This window comes from Pseudonaja textilis, chromosome 2, assembly GCF_049901715.1.
Source record: "Pseudonaja textilis isolate UNSWEBS1 chromosome 2, rPseTex1.2, whole genome shotgun sequence".
Taxonomy (NCBI): Eukaryota; Metazoa; Chordata; class Lepidosauria; order Squamata; family Elapidae; genus Pseudonaja; species Pseudonaja textilis.
This window is the reverse complement of record NC_141991.1, coordinates 97015783-97040573: the sequence shown is the minus strand read 5'-3', so window position 1 is coordinate 97040573 and position 24791 is coordinate 97015783. Positions and strand designations below refer to the sequence as shown.

At 35.5% G+C, this 24791-nt stretch overlaps 1 protein-coding gene and 1 long non-coding RNA gene across 2 annotated transcripts; one reads left to right on the top strand and one right to left on the bottom strand.

The window, feature by feature from the left end:
• The first annotated feature begins 1072 nt into the window (after positions 1 to 1072).
• LOC113433535 (C-type lectin domain family 17, member A-like) lies at positions 1073 to 24556 on the top strand. The gene is made up of 8 exons (XM_087924623.1): positions 1073 to 1125; positions 4240 to 4347; positions 11486 to 11545; positions 13020 to 13100; positions 14485 to 14610; positions 19149 to 19300; positions 20757 to 20866; positions 23557 to 24556. The coding sequence occupies exons 1-8, from the start codon at positions 1092 to 1094 to the stop codon at positions 23684 to 23686; spliced, it is 801 nt and encodes a 266-aa protein (XP_087780749.1). The 5' UTR covers positions 1073 to 1091; the 3' UTR covers positions 23687 to 24556.
• LOC148126968 (uncharacterized) lies at positions 1528 to 9983 on the bottom strand. Its single transcript, XR_015741770.1, has 3 exons — positions 9785 to 9983; positions 2866 to 3995; positions 1528 to 1862 (listed from the first exon to the last, which is right to left on the bottom strand). It is a non-coding gene; the product is annotated as an uncharacterized LOC148126968 (long non-coding RNA).
• Positions 24557 to 24791: the final 235 nt, after the last annotated feature.

The following is a 24791-nucleotide window of genomic DNA, read 5'->3' as shown; positions in this document are numbered from 1 at the left end:
AGGGAGAGAGAGAAAGAGAGAAGAAAAAGAGAGTAGGAATATAATAAGGACATAATCACTACCTTGTCAGTTAAAATTTGTTTTGTATAATTTCTTCAATAACATCTTTTGGACTTCGTCTATCTATAGAAACAGATACCATTGCCGATATAGTTGTTACTGTGGCTAATATTTTTGATTCCATTCTTCAAAAGTCTTCTTCAGTATTTTAACTGTTCTAATTTTTTGGAAGTTCTAATAGGTTCGCTGTTTGCAAGATTTGTTAATCTTTCTTTTACCTAAAAATTTAGTCTTCTCTAGATTACAGTCTTTGAAATAATTGCTTCTTGAATGCTTGTAAGCACACTTGTATCATCAGTGAGAATAATGAATCACCTTGTGCCTTGGTGACTTCTTTTTCAATTGCCTTAACTTTTTCCAAGCATCAAGGTCCTCTCCAGTGAAGTTTTAACCATGTGCTTCCAGTGAGCAATTGGATTTTTCCTCATCTAGTACTAAATTAATTAGTTCTTGTAGTTCAAGGTGTTTTCAACCATATCTAGCATAATTGAAAGGCATCAATTTTCAGCTTTTCTCATAGTTTATCTTTCATAGTTCAATGTCACAACTTGACAATATGTACCTTTATTTTTAGTGTGATGCCTCTTTATTTTGTTTGTTTTGTAACCGTTTTGCACATGTAGCAGATCTCCCGCAATAAACAAACAAATAAATAAATAAATATCATCATTTACTTCAGAAAGTTCCACATCTTTTTCCAACAGAAGTCTATCATTACTCACCCTTAAATTAAGCTCCATCGTTATGAAAATAAACAAGTCATACTTATTTGCCCATTCATGGCACCCAAAATCATCTGCCTAAAATAGCTACTGTATGCTTTTCTGTGAAATGACCTCTTTGACATTTCACTTTACAAATCAGAATATGGTAAATATATTTATATGATGAGTCATTAATTTTTGCACTGATCCTCTTTCATAAGAACACTTCTAGAAGATGTTTATGCAACAGTGCAATGTATTAGAACAATTTCTTTCAGAAACAAGAAAGTGGAAATGCCTTCCAAATCATTCGACAGAAGATTAGTAATGGAGGAAGAACTTCAGACACCTAGAAGAACAGGTACAGAGGGGAAGAAGATATACATACCTAGGAAGAGATTATTATTATTTGTTTAGCTTCTATTGGAACTAATTCTAACATAATTAGTAAGATAGAAAAGACAAAGGCCATTTACGCTGGTGTTATAGGAAATACAATATTTTGGTAATTGATTCTGAGCCAACTGATGGAGAAAAGAATTAGCATACAATTCCCATAGTCAGACCTATCTTTGTTCCTCACATTATTTTTTCATTTTATTTGAGAATTGAGTATTAATTAATTTTGGGTTTCTTAGAATCATAGAAAATTGTGTTTTGTGATCTTTGTGTGTCTAGTCATTAAATGCTGAGATCTATACATTTTAAGAAACAGCTGTACATTTAGGAAAGGGAAATATATTTTTTGTTTAGAAAGTTTCTTTTCTTTTTTTGTAAATTTTATTTGAGTTTTCACAAAGAGAAAAAAAATACAAATAAAACATCTTTTTTTGAAAGCAGCATAATCCCGGGTTACATTTCTTCGTACAGACACAAATTCAGGTTCATGCTCATTTTTATATTCTATTCCATATCTTATTACTATTTTACATTTTCTGCATAGCTTCTCCCCTCTTTTAATTTTCTCAATTTTATTTTAATTATCTCATCTCAATTCACATCATTGTATTTATATTTTTTGTCTGTCCTGTTTCAATTATCTATTATCTTTTCTCATTAAACAAAATTTCTCCTGTAGTTACTGATTGGAGTATGAGCCTTTATTTTTTTTTAAAGAATTTTATTGTTTTTTTAACAAACAAACAAACAGACAAAACATAAAAACATCAGCTCTCCCGTATTTATATACAAACAGTGAGTCGGTTGGTTCATCAGTTTTGTGCATTCATTTCGTAGTCACAATTACAATTACCTTATATAATAACTCTTATTGTCAATGCAAACTTATATATCCTCATATCATTATTAAAGAAAAAAAGATTTGACTATACTTTTATTCAATCATGCCTTATGAGATAACTATAATTTAAGTAATTTATTCTGTAACAAATCATGTAGTCCTACCAGTTCTATCCTAAATAGAAGAAAAAAAGAAAAGAAAAACCATTTTATAAATATACTATCAAATACCAAAAAGAAAAAGAGAAAGTGAAATCAATATTATTCCTTATTGTCTAACATTCTAAATATTCTATTTTTGTATTTCATCATTCAGCCATTGATAGAAAAGATCCCAAATTATATAAAATTGTTTATCTTCTTGCTCTCTAATTTCAAAAGTCAATCTACTCATCTCAGCACATTCCAATATTTTCTTTATAACTTCTTCCTGCAATGGAATTTTCTCATTTTTCCAATTTTTTGCAAATACAATCCTAGCCGCAGTTAATACATTTACAATCAAATATTTCAAGTCTTTACTATAAGCATCTGGTAAGATTCCCAATAAGAAAAACTCCGGTTTCAAATCTATATGCTTCTTTGTCATTTTTTCCAACCACCTGCGGATTTTAGTCCAATATTTTCTAGCGTCCTCACAAGTCCACCACATATGGTAGTATGAACCAGGTTTCTGATGACCTTTCCAACATTTTTCCGATTTGTTCTTGAACATTCTTGCTATTCTTGTCGGGGGAAAATGCCACCTGTAAAACATCTTATACAAGTTTTCTTTATAAGCTGTAGACATTGTCATTTTATAGTTTTGCAACCATAATTTCTGCCATTTCTCTAGGTCAATCCCGTATCCAGGAGTATGAGCCTTTATATCTTTTCCCTAAAGTTGTAACATTCAATATAATACATAACTTCCATTTGGATTCTGCTTGGTACATTCTTAAAATATTCACTGTATTCTTTAAAAAAGAAAAAAATTATAAATGTATATAATTAAAACAACATTCCATTCCAAGTCAATTCTATCATTAATATTAATATTCCCTTCCTAATTCAATTTTCTCATGTATTTTATTTCACTTATTTTATTCACAAACATTTCACTAAATTACACTAACTATTTTATCCCTCATTTTGATCATATGTTGTTTCCAAATTTCTAAAGATTTCTATTACTAATATAACAATATAATCTTATGTACCTTTACAGAATCCCTTTTTCAGTTAGATTTTCACCCATTATCTCTAAATAGGTCCTGTTTCTCTATATCTTGCTCCGGTCCTTTGTAACTTCTTTTCCTTTCCTTCTTCCCTCTCTTCTTCTCTCTCCCCTTTTTACCCCCTTGTCTCTCTACCTCTATTTCTCTCTTCTGTATTCCTCTTTTCTGTTGCTTTCCAGTTTTATGCTTATTTTTTGAATTATTTTTCTTTTCTTTGGTTGTTTTTTTTTAAGTCTTAAATTCTCCATTTTCTTTCCCCCCTTTCCTTTTTCTTCCCCACATAAAATTGCTTGTTCATTAAAGATAGCTTCTTCTTTGTCCCAGTCTTCTTGTTTTGCAGTCTTTTCTTGTTGTTTTTCATAGTTCCAAATCTCCACTTCTAAGAATTGAAAAACGAAGCCAAAAGAACCCTTCCCTTCTTGTGCATCTTCTTTGTACTTTTTAAGTTCCATTTTCAATTCATCCAGAAGTGGTGCCATTGTATAAATTTTTAAACAACCACCCGATTGATTTTAGTCATTCAAATATAATAACCAAGAATCCAAAGATCACCAAATAATCCAAATACACGCAAACTGTTTCTTTTTTGCTCTTTTTTTCCACTTTCTCTTCCTGGGGTTACTATTTAGTTGCAAAGTTTCAGTTAAAATGTATCTTTTAGGAGTCTTGTTGAAGTTTTACTGTAGATTCTTTTTAATTCCAGTCAGCCTCCTCCCTCTTCCAGATCCTGCCCTTATTCTTTTTCTCTCCAGAAAGTTTCTTATTTGATGGCTACCTAGATGGAGTTTTCAACCCAAGAGAGATAAAATTGTATAAAATCTACATAGCTTATAGATACTAAAGTTAACTGTAATTCATGGTCAACTTTTGAACAAACCAAATAGTTTTATGGGAATAACCGCTCTAATCTTTAGAACAGATTAAGGCTTTGATAGCCATGACTGTCTTTTCCCTATATCCCCTTTTGATTGACTTTGTCTATTACTAATTCTCATCTTTTCCAATTGATTATTTCTTAGATCGTCATATTGTTTGTTTCATGAATTGGAAGCATATTCTATTATGGGTCACGATGGGCATTGCCTTTGTGCTATTCCTAGCCCTTCTCTCCCAGAGCCTCAGAAATGGTAAGTTTGACCAGAAAGAAGCAATTTTCCATGAGTAGATATTATCCACTTTGCATATATGGTTGCATTCTGGGACTAGAGAGGGCAACAATAGAAAACAGGCTACTGATGTGAGAAACTTTTATTTAATTGTGTAAATTGTATCTCTAGACAATTATTTGAAGAATCTTAAAAACTACCACATATTATGTCAATAAGCCTTTATTGGCATATATTATGTCGATAAATATTTGTGTGAGGGGTCCTTGGTGCTGTCTGAGCTTGGTGATGATGTTGCCTAATTTGGGTAATGAAACATCTGTAAGAAACAACCAAGCTCAGACAATACCAAGGACCCCTCCTTTCAATCCTGAGCTATAGATATTCTCTTTTATTGAAACATTTATATCTCTGGCTTTAGTAAGTATTCAAGGTGTCAAAATGTTACTTTTGCTGCAACCATTTAACACAGTTATTCCTTCTGGAAATTGATACTGATTGTGGATAGACAGTTATATTCACATAATACTAATTGCATCATTTGTTCATGTTAAAATATATTGATGTATGTTAAAATAAAAAACTGAGCTATCTCTTATCTTTGCCTTCATACAAAATGCTTAAGTATTCTTATTATTTAATTGGAGAGCAAAGGAGGCCAACAACAACTTAGATACAGATAATCAGAGTTGGAAGGAACCTTGTAGGTCATCTAGTCCAACCCCCTGCCCAAGCGGGAGACCCTACACCATTTCTAACAAATAGCAGTCCAATCTCTTCTTGAAAGTCTCAAGTGATGGCGCTCCCACAACTTCCAAGGGCAAACTGTTCCATTGGTTGATTGTTCTGTCAGAAAGTTTCTCCTTGTTTCCAAATTAAATCTCTCCTTGTTCAGTTTCCATCCATTATTCCTTGTCTGGCCTACAGGCACTTTAGAAAATAGTGTGACCCCTTCCTCCCTGTGGCAGCCCCTCAAATATTGGAAGACCACTATCATGTCTCCCCTGGTCCTTCTCTTTACTAGACTAGCCAAACCCAGTTCCTGCAACCGTTCATTGTATATTTTAGCCTCCAGTCCCCTAATCACCCTGTTGCTCTTCTCTGTACTTTTTCTAGAGTCTCAACATCTTTTTTATAATGTGGTGAACAAAACTGGATGCAGTACTCTAGGTGTGGTCTTACTAAGGCTTTATGGAGTGGTATTAGTACTTCCCTTGATCTTGACTGTATCCCTCTGTTAATACAATTTAGGATTGTATTAGCTTTTTTGGCTGCTGCTGCACACTGCTGGCTCATATTTAGCTGGTTGTCCACTAAGACTCCAAGATCCCTCTCACAGTTACTGCTATTGAGCCTGGTTTCACCCAGTCTATATGTGTACTTTTGGTTTTTCTTGCCTAAGTGTAGGACTTTACTTTTCTCTACATTGAATTTCATTTTGTTAGATATGGCCTAGTATTCTAGTTTGTCAAGATCCATCTGGATCTTGAGCCTATCTTCTTGGGTGTTAGCGATTCCTGCCAGCTTAGTATCATCTGCAAATTTGGTAAATTCCCCTTCTATTCCCTCATCGAAGTCATTAATGAAGATATTGAAGAGTACTGGGCCTAAGACGGAACCTTGTGGCACCCCACTGCTTACTTCCCTCCATGTAGACTTAGGCCCATTAAGGACTACTCATTGAGTACGGTTTGCCAGCCAGTTGCGAATCCATCTAGTGGTGGTGCTATCTATTCCACTTTTTTCTAGATTACTAAGAAGTAGGTTGTGGTCTACTTTATTGAATGCCTTGCTGAAATCTAAATATATTATGTCCACAGTATTTTGCTGGTCTACTAGTTTAGTTACTGTGTTGAAGAATGAAATAAGATTGGTTTGGCATGATCTGTTTTTAACAAACCCGTGTTGACTGCTAGTTATTACTTTACTTATTCCTAGATGTTGGCAGATCTGTTTTTTTATTATCTTTTCCAGTATCTTCTGGGGTATTGATGTTAGGCTGATTGGTCTATAGTTTCCTGGGTCTGTTTTTTTTTCCTTTTTTGAAGATGGGAACCACATCAGCTCCTTTCCAGTCCTCTGGTAGTTCGCCGGTGCTCCAGGATTTTTGAAAGATATGGTGCAGTGGTTCTGAAATGACGTCTGCCAGCTCCTTTAAAACTCTGGGATGTAATCCATCAGGTCCCAGTGATTTGTTTTCATAAAGATCAGACAGGTGTTCTCTTACTATTTTTGTTTTTATTATTTTAACTTTTATTTCTGGTCTGTCTTTTACAGTTATGTTTTTGGTGGGTTGAGCTATAGTTTCTTTTTGCGTGAAGACAGAGGCAAAGAATGAGTTAAGCAGTTCTGCTTTCTCTCTGTTGCCTGTTACTTCCTTGCCATCTCCTCTCTTTAGTGGACTGACTGATGGTATGGCACTCACTATTAAGTGCTTGGTTTTGGTTGGCATCAAGGTTGATAATCTTACCTTCACAAACATCTATTTTGCATGCACTGGTATCCTTATCAGTTTTAGGTTGCTGGAGACAGAGATGTTCTGAATCCATTAATTCTCTGTCCCTTCTGTTCAGTTTAAATGTTTATCTAGGAAACCTGTGACTTTAATGCCAAGTAACTCAGTCTCTTTCTTTGATGGATGCAAACCATCTCTTTTGTACAGTTTTTCATTGGACCAGTTGCAGACATCATGACTAATAAAACCAAAGCCTTCCCTTTTACACCACTCCTTTAGCCACACATTAAATTCTGTTACACGCTGCCCTTTCCCTTTTTGTTCCTTGTATACTGCTAGAACCTCTGAAAAGATAAGCCTACAGCCCATATTACTAAGTTCATACCCCAAGCTCTGGAAGTCTTTCTGAACAGAAAGTACATCCTTCTGGGACAGATCATTTGTACCAAGATGTATAATAGCATCAACATCACAGCCCTTGCTGGCATTATTTTTTTAAAAAAACAAATTTTATTGATTTTACAAAATACACAGACAAACAGAACATAAAATATAATGACATAAGAAATTTTTTTCTAAAAAAACCAATACAACATCTTATTTAAAGACAGAATTATTCCAAGTTATCACATTTCCAAACAAACACAATTTAATATATATATTTACCTTATCTATTAATCTTCATATCTTATCCCGAACTTCTCTTTATTACTTCCTTTCCTTCTATTTATTCAAATTATATCTCTTTAACTTTAGATTGTATACATTTTTTATATCCATCTGTCTTATACATTTTCATTATTCTCTTCTAATACAAAAACAAACAAGACATAAAACATAAAAACATGAAACATCTATTCTGAAAGTTGCTTGGTCCTGGGTTAAAACTCATCGTACAGACACCACTTCAAAAATCATGTTCCTTTTATATATCATTCCATATCTTATTACCGTTTTCCATTTTCTATATAGCTTCTTCCTTTTTTTAACTCTTAGTTTTATTCTACTTATCTCAGTTCAAGTCATAATACTTATCATTCTTTGTCTGTTCTCAACTATCCATTCATTTTTTCTCTTTAAACAAAACCTCTCCTGTACACTAATTGGAGTATGACGCCTTTAACTCTTTCCCCTAACCTAATAATACTTAATATTACACATAACTTGTATTGGGATTCTGTTTAGCACATCCTAAAGTCACACAATATATTATATAGAGAGAAAAAGAAAAAAGAAAGAAAGAACGACAATAACAAAGAAACAAATTTATAAATATATAATATAGCTAGTACCCCAGTCAAAACCATTTTAATCATACCTATTAATACTTATTTATATCTTAAACATTTTATTCTAAAAATGCCTATAATAACACAATCTTATGTACCTTACAGAATCCCCTTTTCAATTAAATTTACCCATTGTCTCTAAATAAATTTGTTTCTTTAAATCTTGCTTCCCATCGTTGAGACTTCTCACCCCTTCCTTTCTCCCTTGCTTATTCTTTTCCTTACCCTTTTTAACCCTTTGTCTCTCCACCTCCCTTTTCTTCTTCTGCTTTCCACCTTCCTGTTGTTTTCTAACCTTATATCTACCTTTCAACTCATTTTTATCTTTTTTGGTTGTTTTTTTAGGTTTTAAAATCCCTTTTTCCTTTTTTTTTAGGTTTTAAAATCCCTTTATCCAGGAAATCTGTGAATTTAATGCCAAGTAACTCAGTCTCTTTCTTTGATGGATGCAAACCATCTCTTTTGTACAGTTTTTCATTGGACCAGTTGCAGACATCATGACTAATAAAACCAAAGCCTTCCCTTTTACACCACTCCTTTAGCCACACATTAAATTCTGTTACACGCTGCCCTTTCCCTTTTTGTTCCTTGTATACTGCTAGAACCTCTGAAAAGATAAGCCTACAGCCCATATTACTAAGTTCATACCCCAAGCTCTGGAAGTCTTTCTGAACAGAAAGTACATCCTTCTGGGACAGATCATTTGTACCAAGATGTATAATAGCATCAACATCACAGCCCTTGCTGGCATTATTTTTTTTTAAAACAAATTTTATTGATTTTACAAAATACACAGACAAACAGAACATAAAATATAATGACATAAGAAATTTTTTTCTAAAAAAACCAATACAACATCTTATTTAAAGACAGAATTATTCCAAGTTATCACATTTCCAAACAAACACAATTTAATATATATATTTACCTTATCTATTAATCTTCATATCTTATCCCGAACTTCTCTTTATTACTTCCTTTCCTTCTATTTATTCAAATTATATCTCTTTAACTTTAGATTGTATACATTTTTATATCCATCTGTCTTATACATTTTCATTATTCTCTTCCAATACAAAAACAAACAAGACATAAAACATAAAAACATGAAACATCTTTTCTGAAAGTTACTTGGTCCTGGGTTAATAGGATCACATGTTCATCAAAAATAGTTTCTTCTTTGTCCCAATTATCCTGCTGCGCAATCAGTTCTCCATAGGAATGCACCGCCATTTCTAGAGATTGAAAAAGAATGTCCAAAGTATCTTTCCAGTCTTGTTCTTCCTTTTTATATTTTAGATATTCAGTTTTAGATTCATCCAAGGGTGATGCCATTATATATATATATATGGGAAAACTTTTTCCCATAACAACCACCTGAGTGTTTTTAAACAAAGAAAAAAAATTTCCCAAAAGATGCAAAGTCACCAAACAATCCAGATAGACTATTTCTTTTAGCACTTTTTCCCTTCTTCCATTTCTTTTTCGGGGGTTGCTATTAAATCACAAAATTCCAATTAAAATATATCTTTTTGAAGTCTTATTAATGTTCAAATGGCTCTTTAAAATTCTAGGCAGTCTGCTCCTTATTTTCAACTTCTACTTCAATTTTTTTCCTCTCCCTTCCCACTCACAGCAAAAGAAAAAATTTTCTTTAAATATTTAGAAATCCATATTCCTTTGGCATTAGCATAGTATTTAGCATTTAGCATACCTTCAATGCGGGTTTTCCGATTTCTCTCAAAGCTGTTCCGTTTGGAAGGAGAGTGAAAAGAAAAAAAGTTTTCCCTTTAATATACTTTTGCTGCTTACTCAGTCTGGGAACAATGTGTCTTTAGTAGGTGTTAAATACCAGGATACTTTCACTGTTCCTTTGTCCCGGTCAGCAAAATCACTTTCACTTCTTCACAAGCTCCTCCAGCACTTTCTTTTTTCCGACTGAGCTCTTCTATGTGGCGGCCATTACAGATCGCTGCTCAGCTGCCATCGGAGAGGGAGATTTAGCCAGCTAGGGAAGAGAGATGCGATGTCTCTCGTCCCTGCCAGAACCCCCCAGTCTTCACCACCTTCTACAAAGGTGGCTTAGCCCCGAAGCCAAATGGCTCGGGGCACTCAGGCAGTGAACACAGGCAGAGACCGCGCACAGTCACGGATTCCTGCCTGCACTGAAGCACCACAAGCCGGAAGTGTCAATCCCTTGCTGGCATTCTTGACTATCTTAAGAATATGCTTCTTATTAAACTTATCATGGTATATTTGATATCACATACTCCTACACTGTATATTTTAATTATTTCAATGCTATTTTAATTTTGGCCATCTTTAAAACAATTTGGTAATTTCTGTGTAATGAGATTAAATAATGGAGTTAGAAGTTGCTTTTTTTTAATGCCAACATTTCTTCTGTTGATACATTAAAAATGATGACTGTAATATTTGTTTGCAGTTTAGTTCCAGTTAATTAGACTTTGTGCCTCTTATTATTATTTGTTATATTATGTAATCAATCCAATGTACAAAAAGCCTGAGATTTGCTGTACATGAAGGATTACTTATTTCATTTATTCATCCATCAATCCATAAATGAATGGATGACTAAAATTCAGACAAGATTGTTATCTCCTGGATCTAGATTCCAGAACATAAATTCCCTGCTTTTCCAGCCAGTAGCATGAAAGTGAACATATTTTTAATCCAGACATCTATCAAAGCATAAACTCAGTACTGACCCTAGAAGCTATTGCCAGAAAAGAAACTGTCTCTGAGAGCGTGTAAACAACACAAGACTGCACAGCTTGGTATATAAAGTAAAAGATCATGGCTTTCTCATTCTGACTACTAATGGGAAAAATACATGATGCTGTGTGATTTGCACTTCAATAGTTAAGACAGTTCTGTAGTTCCACGAAAATTATATATCAGTTTGTTTACTCAGTGTACCAAATCCTTAGTAATCTGAATTACAAACTGAAGCCAAAATATGGGAGTTTCTTGCACCATCTTGTCCCAATTGTTTTATTTAAGTGAACTGTTTTCTTTATTTTCCATAGTTGTCTATGATGCTGAATGCACATTTCCAAAGACAGGTGTTTCAAAAACCCACCTGCTGTGATTTCTATTATGAAAGATCTCTAAGGTAGAAGGCTGGGGACAAAAAGTTTTTGTGATTAAAAATGTTCAGGCATATTCTGTTTATTTTGTTATTTGTTTATTTGAACAATCTCAAAATCTTATTTCTGTAGAAACCTATCTTCCTTCTGGAAGAAATTGTTGAAGAATGTGGAGTAATCAATGATGGCTCATTCATTTCATTTTAAGTCCATTTTTATGGCTAAATTTTAGTACCCCTTGCTAGAAGTGTGCAAAGTGGAGAAAAGGCTCAATACTCAAAATAATAGATTTTCCTTCTGTCTAGATTCAGAAATTTCGAAAGATATCGACAAGCAGAACAGAAAATTATCATTATTATGTAATCGTAAGTCCTTCTCTTATACCTCTTGAACAAATTGTTTGACCCAATTCCCTTTCCCCTTTTTATTGTGAAGAACCCTGTAGTATGAGAAGCTGTATTACATTTCAAAAATACTAAAGTTAACAGCATGGATCTTGAAAACCCCCCACCAAAAACAGCAATCGGGATCATTGAAAGGTTTACAAGATGGAGACCTTTTATCTGCAGGGATTAGTGGTCCACAATTATATGGTGCCCCCCTTTTATTGATCCCATATAATTTGGAATTCATAAAGTTAGGAGTGGATACTCCATGTATAAACTCATCCAAGGGAACAAGTCCTTTTCTGAATCATAATCTGGGTTGAACAGCATTTCTACCATGCTCTAATTCTGTGAATCCAGTGTGCAGTTACGTGAAAATAAAGGAGAACTGGACAAAAAAAAAAACCCAAGTACTTGTGTACTGGAGTGACCCCAGGCCATTTCCCCACTTATGACCTGTAGCATTTTCTAGAGCCACCCAGACATTGTGTCGTTAATATTACAGTAACAAATCAGATTCCCTACTGCTGCAGTGTCAGTGAATAACTCCATATGCACCAGTGAAGATCTGGTTTAATACTGAACTACTATTACTATTTTAGGATAATAGGGGACAATTTGAAAAGAGAGAATGTCTTCAAATGTGTTTGTACAGTACTGCTATCTTCATAACAATCTGTATTGAGATTAATCAGAAATGATGGATCAGAATATTCCAGTAAATGAGGACAGTCAAGGGCCTCAGATGTTTTGGAGAACAAATCTTAAAATTCTGAGGCATTATGACTGAGAACGCAGGAATTATAATCTCAATGTATCTAACAGATATCTCTTTGGGAATTGCTGCTGATCTTTAAAATGGTCAAGCATTATTTTTTTTTGCACTACAAGCTTGATGTTGGATACTTCTGTCTTTTCTGAATCCAGATATATACCTAGTCATTCACATTCCATCTATTGTTGAAGTATGGATAGGAAACATTTAACCATTATCTTCCTAGCAGGTGAAAAAATAAATAATCACTAGATGTTGTGAACAATCTTTCATATTACAGTTTTTTGATTCTGGAATAAAAACCAGTCTTTTCCACTCACTTGGCCATTGCTGCATTTTTCATACTTGCTTTCAAACTGCAAGTTATGCATTAAGATTGTAATATTTTAAATAGGGCTTCTAGTATTTCATCGGCTTCCTGCTGCTTTGTTTTAGCAGTATTTTCTAAATCCCATTTGATCTTATTTCCCAGAATATTTGGTTTTAGTTTTTTTTTAAATGTATTTTACAAAATAATTCAGGACATGAAATTTTGTACTAAAATGTACAAGCAACCCTTGAAGAATGGCAGGCTTAGCTATTTGAAAGGATGTTCTGAACTGCTATAATGAAATTCATTGTTGATTAGAGTGGCATCTTCTACTTCTTACTTGTTATAATGACAAAACTGAATTTCAGATTCTGGAAAATTGGATGAATTCAAAACAGAAACTGCTAATGATATCAAACAAGTGCATGGAGAAGTAAGCACTTTCAAAGGTAAGGGATTGAGGTGAATTTCTTAGTTACACTCTCAAATTTTGCATTGTATTTGTCTTTGATTCTTGAGCATCTACTTAAGGGGATTTGCATGCTGACATCTCTGCCAGATGTATGCTGACTTTTAATCAAAACCAGGGACCTCCTAAGAAATCTGTAAGATTGTCCTTGGACATTAATATGTTATTACTCTATTATTGCTATTTTTTGTTTTTTTTGAATGAATGAGCAAATGCCCCCTCAACTCTTTCAACCATATCATTGCAATATAAAAATGGCCAGGAGCTAAGAGAGAGTCCTGTGACATTGCATTCAATTGTTCCTTCCAAACTCAGAGCCATTAACAGAAACTCTTTAAATATAGCCATTCAGCCAATTAAATTATTAGGTACAAAACCATTTAGACTTCAAAAGTATCACTAAAATCTTGAATTCAAACCAGAAGTCTATGAACAGCTGTTGTTCTTTCAAGCATTTTGAACAGGATCATAAATATACTTTACAAGAATTAACTTTTTTTTTCTTAGTTTACTCATCAGTTTCATCATCCATTATTCGTCTTTAGCTATTTTATGTGACATTATTATATTGTTGTGCATTATTTTTATGTGATTCCAGGAAATGGGTGGAAATTCCTGGTATTACATAAAAACAATGAAGCTTGTAACAGATACATTAAATATGATCATCTGTACTGTGTGCATATATTGGTGTGTGTGCTTATGTGAACTAATAACTCTGAACAAATCAAAACAGTATAATGGGATAGTGCTAGATGTGCTATACCAAGCCTTGAAATATATACTATAATATGAAGAGTGCATTATCCTCATGCCATGCTCCCTATATGGATCTGGCTAACCACTGAGAACAGAATATTCCACTACAGTCTCTGGACATTTGATCTGTTCCAACAAATTGCTCTTTTTAACAAAGGTAGATATACCAAGAAAACCAGCGATTGATTGCTGGGGGTTCACAGGAGTTCAGGTTCTGCACAGTTCAAAGAACCCACAAATCCTACTCCTGGTTGGTCCCACCCACCCCTCCCCTTCCACAAGGCCCGTTTTGGATGCAGGTAAGTGCAGGGTACGCACGGAGGCTCGGGGAGGGCGAAAAACAGGCCTCCCAGAAGTTCAGGAAGTCCAGAAATGGGCAGAAACTCAAGCAGCAAAAACACCCCACCCGCACTGCTGTGGTGCAGAAGGCAAACTAGGCCATGCCCACCATAGCCATGCCCACCCAGCAACCTGGCAGAGAACCTGTTGCTAAAATTTTTGAAGCCCACTCCTGAGGAAAGTATAGGATTATGTGGAGGAAGGATTTTCTAGGGTGTCACTGTCACATTTATTTGCTAAGTCTGGGCGTTTTTTCTGTTTCTCAGTTGATTTGGCAAAGAACAACAATTTGAGTTCTTCTGTGTTAGAAACACTGGCAGAGCTCAAAAGAGAAAATGCTAGAATTGCCGAAGATGTGATGCAGATCCTGGATTCAGTACGTAACTTCACGGGTGAGTGGTTCCTAGCCACAGAATGGTTTTGTGGGCTTCTGTCAGCCCTTTAAGGAAGACCAACACAGGAAACAGGTTCTACAAGAATAACTAGAACTCTGCTTTATTGATACAGACTACAGCAAGAAAATATTTGAAATGCAAGCTGCCCAAAGTCATTGACTGAGTAGGGCAGCTATAGAAATTTGAATGAATGAATATCTTGAAAGCTTGACTGGATTTTATTTTCCCTACCTCTCAAACACTGCGAGTTAAGTTTGAGATATTTTTAATGTTTTCTTCATTTCCTGGGCTTAAAAATGTTTTTGTTAATGTTACAGCAGTTCCTGCAAGCTAATCTCTGTGTCTCTCTGCAACTACAACTGTGATTGTATTGCATTTCTATCTCACTCTTCTTTTCTCCTAGTTTGAAAAAAAAAGAAATATATGTTCTAGTACTAGTGTTGCTCCTTATCAGTCCTGTGTGTGTGTGCATATACACATACATATACACACACACCCAAACAAACATATATTCTTTTATGTGTTATTAAGGATGTTCTACTTCCTCTGGCCACAGCTACTTTCTGCCCAGATTTTTTATTAATATTTTAGCCCAAGTATCAGGACTTCACCCTTTTTCATTGTGCTACAATGTAATATACAATTTCCCAATCTTAGAATAGTCTAATATTTTCTCATGCTGTTTCTTAATATGTACTTCTTGTAGGCAAATTATATCCATTTTTAATTTCTCTAATTTATTAAATATTCTTTTCCTTTTAATTGCCGAATTTAGTCCATTTATGTTAAGTGTCATTAATTTAACTTCTTCCATGGTTTTATTTGTTATATGGTCTAGTTGATGTTATTGCTCTCAATTCTCTTTGCTCCTAAGGCTTTTTCCTCGTCTTTGATGGCTCTTACCTCCTCGTCTCTTTCTTCCTCGCTTTGTTGTTTCTCTTCTCTCTCTACTACTTCTTCCTGTTGTTTTATTGCTTCCATCTCTCCTCTCTTTTCTCTTTCATATGCTCTGAAATGATCATAAAATAATTCTGCTTTTTCAATTGTATCTATTCTATGCCTTTGTTCTCACCAAGTCATTATTATTCCTTCTGGTATCAGCCGCCTGAAGTTAATTTCTCTTTTAATCAAACATTTAGTCAGGAACTGATATTCTCTTTTCAGGTCTCATACGGTTCTTGGTATCTGCTTCAACACTATTATTTCCTTTCCTTTATATTTCAGTGGTTCATCGCTCACTGCCTTCAGTATTTCTGTTCTTATAGCCTTCTTTGTAAATCCCCCCCTTTCATTCTAGCACTTGAGGGTCTTCCTTGAGTTTGAGGCAATCCCATTGATGCTGACAACTGTCATGGATTCTTTCAAACCACAACTAATCAGATAGACCCCAGACTCAGTAAAGATACAAAAGCACTTCAAAGGTGGAAAGTTTGTTTGTTTGTTTTAATCTATATTTAGTAGCTGGAGGGGACTTTTTATATATAAAACAAGAATAATTTACAAAAGGAGCTTACAAATTGTGAATGTCTTCAACTATTTTATAAACGGGCAATGTACTCCTGGTGTTCTGGCTACATCTATGCCTTATAGTATTTCTACTGCTCTTATCTAAATGTAAGAATGTATATCTTATGCTATATTATACCTAGCTGTCTTAATCTCCTAGTCCTAAATCAATATTATTAATACTAAAGCTTTATTCTGTAGCCCTGTATTATTTACTTTTAGTGTCCTACTTCACTACAGGTAGTCCTCAGCTTACAACAGTGACCATTTGAAGTTACAAGGGCACTGAAAAAAGTGACATGACCGTTTTGCACACTTATGATTGTTGCAGCACTCCCATGGTCACAAGATCAAAATTCAAATGCTTGGCAATTGACTCATATTTATGACGGTTGCAGTGTCCTGGGGTCATGTGATCACATTTTATTACCTTCTGACAAGCAAAGTCAATGGGGAAGCCAGATTCACTTAACAACCATGTTACTAATTGTTGTTAAATGAATCGCTAACTACAGGAATTCACATAACAACTGTGGCAAGAAAAGTCTTAAAATGAGACATAACACTTATCAAATGTCTGTCTCACTTAGCAACAGAAATGTTGTGCTCAATTGTGGTCGTAAGTCGAGGACTTCCTATATGCCTTCATATTTTTCTACATATTCCATATGTACAATATATTTCTTTATTGTTCACATCTTTACTTCTTTGCTACTAATTTTGATAAGTCACTATTGTTATTCTCTATAGATCCAGACTCCTTCTAGATCTATAGAGTTCAGTCAGTCTTAGGTTTCTTTTTTACTCAGGTTCCATCATAACCTTTACTTTTCCTTCAACAGCCAGTAGGTGCGGCTTTTGCCCATGTTTACATATTTGTAAGGCTGTGCCTTACTTTTTTTTTTTTCCTCTTATGGGGTGTGTGTATGCTCCAGTTAAGAAAAAACACTTCTTTCTTCCAGGCTAGAAGATCACACCAACTCTTACCTCATTTCTCCAGCTGCCATCTCTTTTTCCATGGCCTCTTCTTCAACAGGATTTTGGCTTTTCCCACTGGGTGTTTGTCTTCTATTTGTTCCTTGTGACACTTATGGCCACAGAGCTCCAAGGCACAAATCCTCCTCTCTCTCTCTCCTCCACACCACAGACTGTTTTCCAGTCTAAACATTTGACTCACTGTGTGACAAAGCAGGATAATAATAATAATCTGATTGGACTTGTCTACGAAAAACCAAAGGGTTGTCAAAACTCATATCTGTTTTGCTTGGGCAAGCCCACAATAGCTTTGACCAGGCTAAGCAGGGGCAAAATCTAGAGTAACTTGTGAATGGTGGCTAAAGTCGTGGATCTAGTATGTATCAAAACCATCCCAATTACAGTAGCAGATGCTTTCTGCTAGCTGATGACTTCAACATTCTATGTAGTAATACAACCTCCACATTCTTTCAGTCATCTGCAGATACAATAGTTAAATTCAGTATCCATTATGTTACATTTCTACACTTTCAAAATTGAGAAGTTTTTGATGGAGAAAAGAGAAAAGCCTATCTCCTAATAGTACTGAGGAAAGTAAAGGCGAGGCAAGAAGGAATGGCATATCTTTTATTAAATGGAATTTTTATTTCTTGATCAATCCTAACTCCAGTGAATTCTCATGAGTTCTTTTATGAATTCATTCATTACGTTCTTCTTCCATTTTAGGTAATAAAGATCATATGCCATTGCCTTATTGCAAATCTATAGAAAACTGCAGAAGTTGCTATGTATGCATTACAAGTAGTCCTCAATTTACCACAATTCATTTAGTGACCACTCGAAATGACAATGGTATTGAAAAAAGTGACTTATGACCATTGTTCACATGTATGACTGCTTCAGCATTCCCACGGTCATTGATCAAAATTCAGATGACAACTGACTCATATTTATGACGGTTGCAGTATCCTGGGGTCAAGTGATCATTTTTGCACCCTTCTGACAAGCAAAGTCAATGGGAAAACCAGATTCACTTAACCACCAAATTGCTAATTTAGCAACTGCAGTGATTCATTTAACAACCGTGGCAAGAAAGGTCGTAAAATGGGACAAAATTAACTTAACAACTGCCTTGCTTGGCCTCAATTGTGGTCGTAAATCAAGGACTACCTGTATAGACACATCAGAGGTGGTATTCAGCAGGTTCTGACCAGTTCTGGAGAACCGGTAGTGGAAATTTTGAGTAGTTCAGAGAACCGGAAAATCCCACCTCTGACTGGAGATTTTACAGTCTCCTTCCCTTGCCATACCCACCAAGCCACGCCCACAGAACCGGTAGTAAAAAAAATTGAATCCCACCACTGAGACATATATAGTAACACACATTATAGCCATGAAATAATAAGTCAGCATCTTCTATAAGTTTTATACTTGTCATTTCAACTGGGTACAGATGAAATTAATTAAATACTCAAGCAGCGTAAGGAAACTTTCAAAGTAGTCCTAGTGAAGCCCCATATAAAAACTATTTCACATGTTCCAGTTTTCCAGTTTGATGTTTGTCTTCATAATAACAAAATGTTAAGATATGGATGAACCCAAAGTCACAGTGAATAAAATTCTACCAAAGAAACTTTTAACACAGTGCCTGTGTTATCTGGCAAGATAAAAACTATTCTTCTCCTCATCCTCTAGTTCAGGGTTTGCTCTGCTGGCTGAGGAACTCTGGGACTTGAAGTCCACAAGTCTTAAAGTTGCCAAGGTTGGAGACCCCTGCTCTAGTTCCAGGGTTGGCCAGGATCAATTGGAGCTATAATCTAACCCAGGGCTGTCAAACTCCTGGCCTGTGGGCTGGATATGTCACACGCTGGCCATTGCCCACACCCAGTTTAGCGAAGGGGGAAAAAGTTGTGATATGTCACACAATGCTGCCATGACAACAAGATTTTGACACCCCTGAACATATTGAGAGGGCTATGAAGTCCTACAAAACACTCCAGTTTTCTCTAATTCTGCTCTCCACTCCCCACCCCACAATTTTTGGACTATTTCAGGGATATTCTGTACAACCTGTCCAGCTCATTGGATGAACTTTCAAAACAGCTGCTACTTCTTTTCTTTCAAAAGCAAACCCTGGAAGATAGCTCAGCAGTTTTGTGAAGATGAAGGTGCTAACCTGGTTATTGTGAACAGTGGGATAGAACAGGTACAGATTGATTCTGCTTTTATCAAGACCAGGGGAGATATGGAGGGATGTTTCTGAGTTCCCAAAGGTGATATTTGAGAAATATAATTTCATATGTACAGAACTCTAGCTGTAAACCTAATCAGAGATGCCCTGTTCTTATTTAAATACTGAAAGTAGCTTTCATTTCAAATTCAATTCAGCTTATATAATACAGTATTTTCATGATTGCTTTATTAAACCTTATTAATGTAGCTTTTCAGTTTTCATAAGCAACACTGTAAAAGTGAGATTTTTTTATTTTTTGCCTGGGGAAATTCATGGTGATTTTTCTACCAAGCCTGAGGACCACAAGGGCTATGATTAATTATGTTATCACCAGAGTGGGTAGAGCTGAAATTCTTGGCTTTTTTGTATGTGCTTTGGGGAACGGTAAAATTGGTGCTTTAAATCTTGCAGACCTTAAACCACACTTTTTCTATCTTAATTTTCCCTCCTTCCCCAAAACACAAAAATAGCCTGGTGAAGCTCTAGCAGGGTGCTGAGGTATTGGGGGGGGTGGGGGCATAAGTGGTATGCTGGGAGAATCCTGTGGCCTACAGTCAGACTACATTTCAGACTTGAAATTCTAGACCTAGAAAACCTAGAACTATGCTGCCTTCAGTCCGATCTAAGTATAGTATATAAAATTATACATTGCAATGTCCTACCTGTCAATGAATACTTCAGCTTAAACCATAACAACACAAGAGCACACAATAGATACAAACTCAAGGTTAACCGCACCAAACTTGATTGCAGGAAATGCGACTTCAGCAACAGTGGTCAATGTCTAGAATACTCTACCTGACTCTGTGGTTTCTTCCCCAAACCCCAAAAACTTTAACCTTAGACTTTCTACTATTGTCCTCACCCCTTTCCTAAGAGGTCTGTAGGAGGCGTGCATAAGCGCACCAACGTGCCTACCATCCCTGTCCTATTGTTTCTGTTATTTTTCTTATATGTATCCATGTATTCATAACTAAGTTTTTACTTATATCTATTATCTTGTAAGCATTGACAAAAATAAATAAAATAAATAAAAATAAAAATAAATAAATAATTTCCTTGTCCTGGATCTCAAAGAGCAAAACCAAGTAAAATCTATAAAGTAGCAAAATCTATAAAATCTTAAGATCAGAAGAGCTGTGTTAAAACCTTGAATTACATATTTAAAAACATGTGAAATAGACATGTTTTTATTGCCTATCTAAATGGTCTCACTGGTAGACCAAAGCAATGGAATTCCTAACTATGTGCTCCTACAGGTGTTACAAATTTTACAGGTGCTAAATGTAATGACTTGTTGCTCATGTTTATTCTCTATATGCCCTGATTATGTGTATCCTATCATAAATCAAAACTTCTAATACATGATGAACATATTCCTACTTTTTATGAACAAAGCCATAACCTTTTTCTCTTTCCTTTCTGGTAGAACTTTTTGGTAAAACATATGGGCAATGACCAGGTGTTTTGGATAGGCCTGACTGATACTGACAAGGAAAACCATTGGATCTGGGTGGATAATACAACTTTATCTGTGTCGTAAGTAAATTTAATTCTAATCCACTTGGTGGTAAAGTCAATTAAGGGTTTGCATAGATAAATGGAAACTGAGATTTGTAGCTTCCAGAATAGAAGTCTCTCTCTAATATGTAGCAAGCCATAAAAGATCATGAAAAAATAGTGCAACTCTCCATTGGTGCATTCTGCAGCAACAAATGAGACGGTTCCTTATACCTTAAACTATTAAGAGTATCTGGACAGAAAGACCAGAATCAAATGAATGAGAACAGGCATTTACCCATTAGCCATACATGATCACTGTAACGTCAGAACCATAAAAATAGTTTCTTCATGCTTCAGTTGATACTAAAAATATAGAGCATTTCTGTACTAACAATTTATAGCATCAGCCAGTCATCACTGTGACTAGACAAAGCCAGTTTTCATTAGTGATATACTGCCAGGTGGTGACCGGATGATGCATGAATAAGCATTGTGGAAGTGTTCATATTTCATGACAATGACTTTGAACAGGAGAGTGTGATTTTGAAATAAAAAATTAGAATGTCTTTTTCTTCCAGAAAGTCTTTACAAAATGGAAATTAATATCCCCTTTAAATGATCACATATGTTGTAAATTCATAATATTTCCTTGAAAATTTCATCCTATTTTGAAGGTTTGTTTGAATACATTATATTTGTTTTGTCTTCCTATCGTGTTTCCAGCAGTTGTGTAACTTAGTGATTAAACTCACTGGACTAGAAACTGGGAGACTGTGAATTCTAGTCCTGCTTTAGACATTCAACCAAGTGTATTTACTTTGTGAATGAAGGCAAATATACATGTCCCAGGATAATGTTGCAGGATCCAATATGAGTCTGTCCCTGCGAGCAGAGATTTACTCTTCCAAGCTTTCAGATTCGTGCGGGAACCCGTCCTCAAAGAACTTCTCTCTCTATGTGTGCACTGGGATGTTCTGTTCATAGTATTTATGTGGTTCCTGGTTGTGTGTGGCTTTTAGTTGTTAATTGGAGTGTTGATGGTTGATCTTTGATTGTTGCTTCCTTCTGCTGCTGTGCCTTCGGCTCTTAAGTACCTTGTATGCTGGTGGTAAATCAACACTCCTGTTGATTGACAAGGGGCCTGTTTCCCAGGCTTCAAACATTTCCCTGGCTATTTTTGTCCCTGCTTGGCCAACAATCTTAGCAGCTGCAAAATCCTTCCCGTCTGTCCTACATAGTCACAGGGGCAATCCATGTAGGAAATCTGGTAAATTACATTACAAGTTTTTCCTACCTCCAAGCTATCTTTGTAATGCATGGTTTGTCCTTGTAAGTAGTTTCTGGGTGGTGGGAGATGCCGACTTGCAGTTCTCGAAAGCTGTGTTCTGCTGCTTCCAAAATGTTTTTGATGTACGGCAAGGTAGAGGTGGTCTTGCACCTCCTTTTTTTCTTTATCTCCCCTGCATATTGTGCAGGCATCTTATGATGAATGCTTGTGGGTCTGCCTGAATTGTTCACATAGGTACTTGCTCTCCAGCTGTTTTGCTTGCTGGGTACTACAGTGGGTTCTCACCTGCTATATAGAATTACTTTGAGCCAGTGGCTCACTCTCTCAGCTCCAGGAAGAAGGCAAACTACAGTACTTCTGAGAATCTTGCCAAGAAAGGGACATGGATTTGTCCAGGCAATCAACATAAGTCAAAATGGACTTGAAGGCACCCCCTCCCCAAAAAACCTCTCTCCTGTCCCACCATGCTTTCATAAACATTTTAGGGTATAGTAGGTCTTTTCTGAGCCTTCTAAACCCTCTGAAGGCCAAATGGGGAGGGAAAAATTAAAAAGGGGTTGCCCTGCATATTTAGACCAATACAAATATTGTTTTTTGAGCTATTCTGTTAGGTATATCCTGTTTAAAAATAGATTTTTTTTATTCAAGATTTAAGGACTAATGTTTATAAAAAGGGGAAGAGATTAAGTATTACCCAAAGGCTTGACATGAAACTCATTTGTAAGCATATTTTTCACTTTATGGAGAAAAACGTATTCAACAATGATAAACTCTTGAGAGAAAAATTGTCCCGATGTCAGCATGGTTTTTTTCAGATGCTAATGTCAATGGGTTTTTTTTATTATTTTTGCAGAAGGAAGCATGTTTTGCTTTTTATCTTATTTTCTTATTTTGATTTCCTCCTCAAAGTTATGGGAGCCTAAGTTAGATATATTGTGCAAATTAATAAATGTGTGTGCCTAGAAATACGAGCAGTTCCTTTTTGTTAACTTCCCTCTTTGCCTTTTTGAGAACTTTCTTTAAGTTTGGAGTTTAACCTCTCGTCATGTGGATTTACAAAAATAGGAAGTGTTTTCAGGCAAAGGAATATATTTCTCCATCATTGGTATTGTTAGGAACAGAAGATTTCTAATGAAATTGGTGGACAGGAAATTCATGACAAAATAGAGTCCTGTTTGCATTCAAATGGATGGATGAAGAAGTATCTTCCATTTTTCAACCTGGATAAAATTGAGGTTCTAAGCGGGAATGAAGAGCTGGGAATTCTGTATATTGTAGCTGCAGCCCATCTGGAGACTCTTGGGTTGACTGCCCTACATATTGTGGTTAATATGGAGCAATCAGGACTCTGCACACTATTCCAACTGTAGTTTACACAATGACACATGATACTTGCTGATTGGTTTCTGACCAATAACCTTTTTGTTCCCACCATTAGCTTTTGGGGGAAAGATGAACCCAACAATGCTGGATCGGGTGAGGACTGTGCTACCCTTCGCTTCTCTGGGAAATGGAATGACGTCCCCTGCTCTAGAAATGAACTCTCGATCTGTGAAAAGAAGTGCTAGCCATGCTCCTGTCCACGGCAGCCCATTGCACCACTGCTATTATATTAGTCTGGAGGTCTCCAGAATCATCTTCATATGACCCTTTTAAAGACCTTCATCCTCCTCGTCTTCCCCCTCCCCCCCAGCTTTTATGTACTCTCATCTTGAATATTGACTACATCTTTTGCATTTCTCTTGGGGTTCACAAACACAGAGTCATAGAGAAACAGTTGCATGCAAATAGGTCTTCCTTCCTTCAACGCAAGGGAACAACTGTTGCTTGCTTAAACTTTATTTAAACTGCATCTGTGATCAGCTTCCTATTGTGTCCCAAGGGAATTGAATGCACTGCTTGTATGTGTATGCTCTGAGGATATTTGCTACTTAACATAAAAAGTTGAAATATGTTTTTATATTATGCTATTATGATTTTGTGTATCTGGGGGCAGGGCGCTAAGACTTCCTTCTTCCACATATATGTAAGCAGTGTTGCTTCCATCCTGATGGAGTAACAGGTGGAGAAAAATATGCTGTTGGAGGTAAAACCACAGAAAACTCTTGCTCCTAAAGATTTCATGTCTCTTCTCTCTGCTTTCCACCTCAGCCTCTGCTGCAGTTAAGTGGCACCTTCATTCAAGGAAAACTATTTTTAATCAGCATTTATCCACAATATTTGCAAATCAAATATCTTGGCATTAGCTGCCGAAACTGTGCTTGTTCTCAATTATGCTCAAACAAGTTTCACATACAATTCTCTCCTCTGAACTATTTTTTTGTTTTACTCAGAAAATATGTACAAGGGTATAAACCAATAAATCAATTAAAACAGAGAATGCATGTTGGTGAAAAATCATTACATTTCAAGACGGAACCATTAAACATTTGACCAAATACATTGTTTGGAAATCATATTTAATTTTTATTAAAATATAAATGTTATGTTAACCATGTTAGCCAATGTAAATCCAGTCTGTGATAGATGAAACTTGTGGCTTAAGAGTAGTTCAACCAGACAGCTCTTTTTATTTATTTATTCAATTTCTATAGCCACCCATCTCAGTCAAGTGACTCAGGGAATCCTATAATTCTAAATTATAAAACTATTAAAAAAACCTTAAAACAATAA